Source organism: Perognathus longimembris, chromosome 19, assembly GCF_023159225.1.
Source record: "Perognathus longimembris pacificus isolate PPM17 chromosome 19, ASM2315922v1, whole genome shotgun sequence".
NCBI classification, from domain to species: Eukaryota; Metazoa; Chordata; class Mammalia; order Rodentia; family Heteromyidae; genus Perognathus; species Perognathus longimembris.
Window position 1 is genome coordinate 32,573,541 of NC_063179.1, and position 8,285 is coordinate 32,581,825.

The 8,285-nt window shown below is 50.5% G+C and overlaps 1 protein-coding gene across 1 annotated transcript; it reads right to left on the reverse strand.

Moving 5' to 3' along the window:
- Window positions 1-3,423: 3,423 nt before the first annotated feature.
- Mcidas (multiciliate differentiation and DNA synthesis associated cell cycle protein) lies at window positions 3,424-8,084 on the reverse strand. The gene is made up of 7 exons (XM_048368526.1): window positions 7,968-8,084; window positions 7,791-7,887; window positions 7,526-7,617; window positions 5,709-5,781; window positions 4,998-5,212; window positions 4,100-4,210; window positions 3,424-3,858 (listed from the first exon to the last, which is right to left on the reverse strand). Exons 1-7 carry the CDS (start codon window positions 8,082-8,084, stop codon window positions 3,424-3,426), a joined length of 1,140 nt encoding a protein of 379 aa, XP_048224483.1.
- Between the last annotated feature and the right edge of the window lie 201 nt (window positions 8,085-8,285).

The window sequence follows — 8,285 nt, forward strand, 5'->3', positions numbered from 1 at the left end:
TTACCTAGTATTTTGTTAAGCAGCTAAAAGTAAATATTGGAAATAGTTGTTAGCTATGAGAGTTTGAACAGGTGTTTGCCTAAAGGAAGAGTATAGTCTTTAGCAGATTACTTCCCTGTCTTAATTGTGCTGATTTCCTTACACTTAATAGTGCTCAATTTTAGTGTCTTATTTTCCTGGATACTCATGGTAATAAAATGAAGACAGTGTAAAGGACGTCAATAAGTGAGTGAATCCAAGTGAACTCTAATTCAGGATGGAAATGAAAAGACTGTTAATTAAGTTATGGAGGAAAAAAACATTAAACAAGATTTTCTTTTTATTTATTTATTTAGTCAGTCATGAAGCTTGAACTCAGGGCTTGGGTACTGTCCCTGAGCTTTTGTGCTCAAGGCTCATGCTCTATCACTTTGAGCCACAGCTCCACTTCCAGTTTGGGGGGTGGTTAATTGGAGATAAGAGTCTCACAGAATTTCCTACCCAGGTTGGCATCAAGCCTTGATCCTCAGATCTCAGCCTCTTGAATAGCTAGAATTACAGGCATATGCCACTAGCACTCAACTCCCCATTATCGTTTATCTGCTATGGACTGGAAGGTTGTGTCCCCTGAAAAAAAATCCACATACTGAAATCGTAACTTCCAACGTGATGGTGTTAGGAAATGAGACCTTTCAGAGGTGATTAGATTTAGAGGATGTCATGAGGGTGGAACACCTTGATGTAATTTGTGTCCTTCTGAGAGGAGACAGGATCTCCCCCCCCTCTCTCTCTCTTCTCTCTCTCTCTCTCTCTCTCTCTCTCTCTCTCTCTCTCTCTCTCTCTCTCGTCTTACCCCACCCCATATGATTATCCAATAAGAAAGTGGTCATCTGTAGACCAAAAAGAGGAAGCTAATCAGACAATATCTTCACCCCAATTTGTTTTTAAATACTGGGGTTTGAACTCAGGGCTTCATGCTTCCTACGCAGGCACACTACCATTTTAGCCACACCTCTAACCTTCAACCAGCATGTTGATCTTGAATTTTCAGCCTCCAGAACAGGAAAACACACATACATTGTTTAAGCTGCAGGTCTATTTTATTTATAGCAGCCCACACTGACTAAGACATTGTCCTTACTTGTTTTTATTTTCCTCAGAGCACTTTCATAATTATGTTTAGTATTTATCTCTTCCTACAAGAATATAAATATTTTTTTTCTTTTACTGCTTTCTTTTTAAGCATCAACATCACTGAGATTCTCGGCAATGTTTTAACTCTACTACCACTAACTGATGAAAGTTAATTCTCTGTGTCATTGGTCACAAGGGAATTTTCTCTCCCTGGAAATGGAAATTACTTAGGTAGAGTTGCTACTAGCTAACAAGACAGTTATAGGTCTGTAAGATGAAGAGCAAAATGAAGTATGATTTTTATTTATCTAGGCATAAGGTATATAGAAAAGACTTTTGACAAGTCCGTTGTTTATCAGGACAGGTTAAGTGAACTTCTTTGCTTCATAGATTTTTTATCAGCCTGAGCTGTGGTAACATTATATTTAAGCTGAAGAAAAACAAAATCCAGAACCACCCACTTTACTTCTTAGTCTGTTAGACAAAATATGAGGAAATGTGGTAAATTTTATTGCTTTTCTTGTTGCTTCTAAATGACTATTTAAATACAGATAACAGTACACTGCACAAGCTGGAGAAACAGGTTGTGCCACAGTACCCAACTCACCTGTTACCTGATATGTCCACTCCAATGGCAGAACCAGCAATGCGGGGTGGTGTAACACACTTGGAGATTTGCCCAAGCTGAGCCCCTCAATACAAGAAGTAGTCCCCTTTTGAGAAATATGGAGGTTGGGACAAAACAGTCCATGACCTATGTACTCATGGACAAAGGGATGCCCCCCCCCCCACAACAAAGAGAAAAGAAGAAAAGTCAAAGTGAAGGCATTATATGTAACATATTTTTTTCTTAGGAGATCAAGCCAGCAATGTAAACCCTGTTATGTGTCCCAGTTTTATCTGTGGACTTCAAATAAGTAGCTTACTTTTATCAAGATTTCCACACATAGTTTCAAGCAAGAAGATGTGAACTAATCTTCCTTCCTTCTTTCCTTCCTTCATTCCTTCCTTCTTCCTTCCTTCTTGCTTTCTGCCTGGGGGCAGGGTGTCCTGAGGCTTAAATTCAGGGCCTGAGTGTTGTCCCTGAGCCTTTTTTTAAACTTTTTTTTTTTTTTGGCCAGTCCTGGGGCTTGGACTCAGGGCCTGAGCACTGTCCCTGGCTTCTTTTTGCTCAAGGCTAGCACTCTGCCACTTGAGCCACAGCGCCACTTCTGGCCATTTTCTGTATATGTGGTGCTGGGGAATCGAACCCAGGGCCTCATGTATATGAGGCAGGCACTCTTGCCACTAGGCCATATCCCCAGCCCTTAAACTTTTTTTTTTTTAACCTCAAGGCTAGTGTTCTACCACTTGAACTACAGCTCCTCCAGCTTTTTTATGGTTAATTGGAGACACGAACCTCATGGATTTTCCTGTCCAAAGTGGCTTTGAACTGCCATCCTCAGATCTCAGCCTCCTGAGTCGCTGTGATTACAAGTGTGAGCCACTGGCATCTGCCCAAAAATGGACACTTTTTAAAAGTAGAATATGCCCATTTCTTTAAAAAACAAACAAACAACTAATCCTTCCTAGCAAAATTTGTTTGGAGGATGGTTATTCCACATTCTACACAATTGTATCCTAATACAATTGTGAGTATAAACATTTTCCATAGATATTGCAAAAATAATATGAATAATTACTACAAATAAATATGCCTAGCACTTATTTTGCTGACAACTCTGGCGTCTTCAGAGTCTCCGTTCTCCTCAAGCAGCTGGTCAGGCTACCTCGACTGATACTTTTCTTATTCTAGTAGGTGAAATAAAACGTCACAGTAGGAACAAAATCAGATTTCCTCCCAGAACTGAGGAAAGTTGAACGATGTGTTGAGACATTCCACTAGCACTAGTGGGTCTAGAGTCCTTTCATGACCTGAGACTGGACAATTTCAGCTATGCCTCCTGTAATGAAAAATTACCTAGTTTCATAGCACCTCTTTTATTTTACAGAACTAGGGCAATGTATAATTTTTAAAATGTAGCAAATTGATTTTCTAAATTAGAAGTAAATACTTTTAAGTTTGACTGGGACGTGTGTGTGTGTGTACACAGTTTCACGGTGGAAGGGGAGGGACCACACTAGGTTTCAGAATCTTCCACTGCATTACTAACAAGACATTCGTGTTCCTGAAAGAATAAGATGCCGAGTGGCATTCGCCTGTTCAGAATTCTGAAAAACCAGACTTGGGGCAGTTCCAGCGACTGTCCCTGGGCCTCCAGCCTCGTCAGCTGAGGTACGGGCCAGCGTTTTCTGGCCCCGCACCCCAGATCAGCTGGGGACCCAGCGGAACTTGTAGCCCCCGCTGGCTGTCCGGATGGTGAAGGCCTTGCCCTGGGGGAAGGCGAGGGTGCGGATGGTGCTGTGGCTGCGGATGGGGGTGCTGAAGGAGGCGTCCTCGCCCAGCTCGCCGGGGCTCGGGTTCCAGGCGCCGCCGTCGGTGCGCAGCCCTCGGAAGGCGCCGTGCAGGTTGCCCGGCCGGGTGTCGGCGCTCGCGGGCTCGGGCTGCAGCCGGGGCCGCTTGGGATCGCGGCTCTGCAGGGCTTCGTCACAGCGCTGGGAAATCTCGCTGAGGATGGCGCCCACTTCCGCGCCCTCCTGGCCGGCGGCGCTGAACAGCTCCTCCAGGCTTCTTTTGGCTGACGCCTTGAGAAGGAAGGGCTCGGCGTCGGCCCCGCCGTCCTGGGATTGGGAGATCATCAGCTTCTAGGAAAGACGGGGAAAGCGCCGCCCTAGGGCTGGCTGGACTCACCCTGCGCCCCGAGTCCTGCGCCCCGCACCCCGCGCCCCGCACCCTAGGACAAAACAACGCTGAGCGCGCCCTGCGCCCTGGGGGCCGCTATCGTCCCCGACCCCTCGGGGTCCCAACACTGGGAACGAGGTGGCAGGGACTCTGGAGCAGTGTGGACACCTCGAGGTGTGCCACACGTCTGGCCACCCCACTTACGTCCAGCACCGAGGCCAGGTGCTTGGTGCGGCTGGCCAGCTCTTTGAGCTGCACGTTCCTCTCCTTGAGGGAGGCGATCTCTTCCTGCTTCTGGCTCAGCGTCTCGTGCAGCTGTGGGAGGAGACTCGAAGATGGAGCCGGCCACCAGCTCGGCCTGGCCCCGACCAGCGAAATCAGGTCTCCAAGGCATTGCTACTCCAGGGCATGGTCAGTTCCACTTTTTGGTTTTAGAACTGGGTTTTCAACTCTCTGTCTCCTACTCCTATGAAATTGCTGTACTGCATGAACCACGTCCTCAGCCCACCCTTTGGTCTTCGTTTGTTTGTTTGTATTTGTCAGTCCTGGGGCTTGGACTCAGTGCCTGAGCACTGTCTCTGGCTTCTTTTTGCTCAGGGCTAGCACTCTACCACTTGGGCCACGGCGCCACTTCCGGCTTTTTCTATATAAGTGGTGCTGAGGAATCAAACCCAGGGCTTCATGTATACGAGGTGAGCACTCTATCACTAGGCCATCCCAGCCCCTTAGTTTATTTTTCAGATAGGGTCTCTTGCTTTTGCCTGGGCAGACATCTGACACAGATTCTCCTACCTCTGCCTCCCAAATAGCTGGGATTACAGGGGTGCAGCACCACAGACTAAAGCAAAAGTTGGAGAGTTGAAGGCCAGCTTGGGCCATAAAGTACGATCTTGTCTCAAAAAATAATAATAAAACCTGATGTGGTGGGATTGCCCCTGCTTATCTTTGAAGTTGGAAACTTAGGGAACACTAGTCAGAAGGAGAACCGTATGCCGGTCCGTATGGCCACAAGGGCACATCTTGGCACTTGAAAAGCCCACTTCCACCCCCTCCAGATCCTGTCCTGCTCCCAGGGTCCTGGCCCCCAGCCCAGTGCCCCTACTTGGTTATTCTCCACCAGCGCGTTCCCCAGCGCTCTCTGGTTCTGGTCGGCCACCTCCTTCCAGTACTGCTCTGGCGGAGGCTGAGGAGCGTCTAGAACTGGCAGCGGTGAGGGCTCCAGCGATGGGGAGAGGCAGGGCCCAAAGGGTGACACTTCGCAAGGGGAAAAGGGAAAGTCACCAGCGGCCAGGGAAGGCGACATCAAAGAGGACGAATCTGGGGAGAAAGTGGAAACTGCCCTCAGACGCAGGTCCAATCAGCTACAGTGACAAAATGTCAGGCATCTTTATTAAGGAAAATATCCGGAACCCGGCAAAGCCGCCCACGATTGGCAGGCCCTTCCCATCTGCCATTGCACATATAAAAGATGCTGCAGAAAGTACCTCCCGAGTTCACCTGAACATCAGGAGAACCAGCTTGCTCCTGGAGTCACAAATCTCATTTTGCACACTCTGTCACTCACCCTTTCCTATGCCACAGCAAAACTCACCAAAATTCAGACCCCCAATCCCACTATAGATCCAGATATTCAACATCCCCACTGGAAGAAGAATGGTATCCTAAACATGGAAACGCCTGACCCTTAGGCAAGATGCTGGCGGGTCATTGACAGATGGGGAGGCTTGCCACCTTCGTGACCAGCAGCCAAGACCAGTCTGACTTTGGCATGGGAGGGGGGCGCTGTTGTTTAACTGTAAGGGACTGCACTTGCCTGCAATGAGATCGTCCACCGTGTCCCTGAATGTCTGCAAATCAAAATCCGCTTCCGTTGGCAAAGAATGGTTCTAAAATAAACCAGGAAAATTTGTCGGTCCACTTCGAGTCTGGCCTGCTCAGAACAATTCTTACACGGACAGACATCTTCCCCAGGTTCCACTGTGGCATCTGTCATGCACTCGTCCCTTTGCAGCAGAGTCGCCTATTGGAAAATGCAGGCTCCATTCGGAACCAGGAACCCAGCATTTCACTGAGCTTGATGGGGAGCCCTGCGCACCCGTGCCAACTGGACCACGAGGCTGGAACTAGCGGATTCTGCAGCCCCAAGGAGCTATGCTCATGAGTCCTCCCGCAAAGCATGCAGCTGTCCTCCACACCCAGCGCCAGGCTCTGGGCAGCAGTCTGTGTTGGCTCACCACCAGCTAGCTGCCTCAGTGCGCTGTTTTGTTGTGAACCTGTAGACCTCATCTCGTACACTCCTTCCATACCAGTAAAGGAGCTACCTCTGTAAGAGCAGAGCCTGTATAGACACCGAGTCTTTCCTCTCAAGACCTGATGGCACACAGAGTTCTCCAAAGACGGAACTTAAAGTCGTGCTTCGCGTGGGCACAGGCACCGTCCCAGATCCCCACTCTCTCCTTAAAGGAGGGGAAGAGTGGGCTCTGATTGAGAGACCCGAGCGAACTCGGAACATGCTCTGTTCAATCACGTGCTGCTTGCATTGCTCTTGGCTTTTCCTGCACATTGGATGCACGTGGGCTCCTTTCAGAGCGTCTGGAGATAAGGGACGTAAAAGGGTGGAAGCCCAGGTATCTTATTCCTTTCCCTTCCCAGGTGGACATGGGTGCCAGTCAAAAGTCAGGACGGGAGAAGAGAGAAAGAGGGAGAGAGGGAGAGAGGGAGAGGAGGGAGAGGAGGAAAGAAAGAAAGAAAGAAAGAAAGAAAGAAAGAAAGAAAGAAAGAAAGAAAGAAAGAAAGAAAGAAAGAAAGAAAGAAAGAAGAAAGGAAGGAAGGAAGGAAGGAAGGAAGGAAGGAAGGAAGGAAGGAAGGGAAGGAAAGAAGGAAGGAAGGAAGGAAAGAAGGAAGGAAGGAAGGAAGGAAGGAAGGAAGGAAGGAAGGAAGGAAGGAAGGAAGGGAAGGAGGTAAGAAAGCTGTCTTCGGGCTGGGAATATGGCCTAGTGGTAGGGTGCTTTCCTCACATTCATGAAGCCCCGGGTTCGATTCCTCAGCACCACATATATAGAAAAAGCCAGAAGTGGTGCTGCTCAGAGGTAGAGTGCTACCCTTGAGCAAAAAGAAAGCCAGGGGCAGTGGCTCAGGTCCTGAGTTCAAGCCCCGGGTCTGGCGAAAAAGAAAAGAAAAGAAAACTGTCTTTTAGCTTCAGGATGGCCAGTGTCTAGAGCTATTCGAAAGGAGGAGGGGACTTTATTTAAAAAATGCTCAACTGCACAAGTGCCTGCTCTACAGAGAGGAATGGTTTTCGTTGACTTTCTTCTAGAATCTTTACTTCTCTCTTCCACTCTCGTTAAATACACACGGAATTTCCTGAGTGGCTGGGGAAGTGGAGAACAAACAAGATGGTATCCTGCGAGCTAACACCCTGCTCCCTCCGTGTGTCATCTCCTCATTGCCTAGATGGGAGAGAAATAGCCCGTCAGAACAGCTCTGGAAATTCTGTCTTGACCACATTCGATGAGGGAAAGAAAATTCAGGTCCTCCCTTCATCAACTGAAAGTGCCTGGGCTGGGGATTGGTTTCTAAATACCCGCTTCACTCTCCAGCAGGGACGGGGTTATCAAAAGGGAAAGGTACCTGCGATGCAGCCAGGTCACCACTAGGCGGCGCGTCGGACCCGAGTAGCGAGGTGCAGTCCGCGAGGTCCTGCAGGTCTATGGTGGTGAGGGCTGCGCGGGGAGACCGGGAGATACGCGCCGGTGGAAAAGGGGGTGTCTCTAAGCCTTTCTGCCAGGCTCGCCAGGACATCGGAGCCCGGGGAAGAGAAGCTCCGGGCCGCGCTCGCCGCACCCACCCTGCACGGGGAATCCGCGGGGTCGCACAGGTGCCTGGCGGGGCTCACCTGGCAGTGCAGCAGGCTCCGCGTCCGCAGGGTCCTCGTACACCGACACCAGGCTGTCACCGCTGCACCCCGGAAAGAACTTCCGCGGAGGGGCACACTACGCGGGCAAAGAAACGGTGCATGCGGGTCAGAGCGGGGAGCGTCCAGTCTTGAGCGCCCCCGGCCTGCGATCCCCACCTTTCTCTCCGGCTTCCCGGGCTTGCACAGGGGTCGAGCCGCCAGCTCCAGCATCCTGTTGGGGCAGATGCTGTCGAAAGCCCGGCGCCCCGCCGCGCCGTCCCCGCACGCCTGCATCCCGCCTCCCAGCGCGCTCGGCGCGGCCCTGCTGGCCCGGGCGCGGAGCGCGAGCTACCCGCACCGTGCGCCCCCGGCGCCGGCTGGCTCCCAAGTCGGCCGTGGTGGAGGGAGGCGCGGGGCCGGGAAGGAGCACGGGGAGGGCGGAGAGGAGAGGGAGGACCGCCGCGCGGGAGGGGCGGCTTGCGCCCGGGCGCCAGA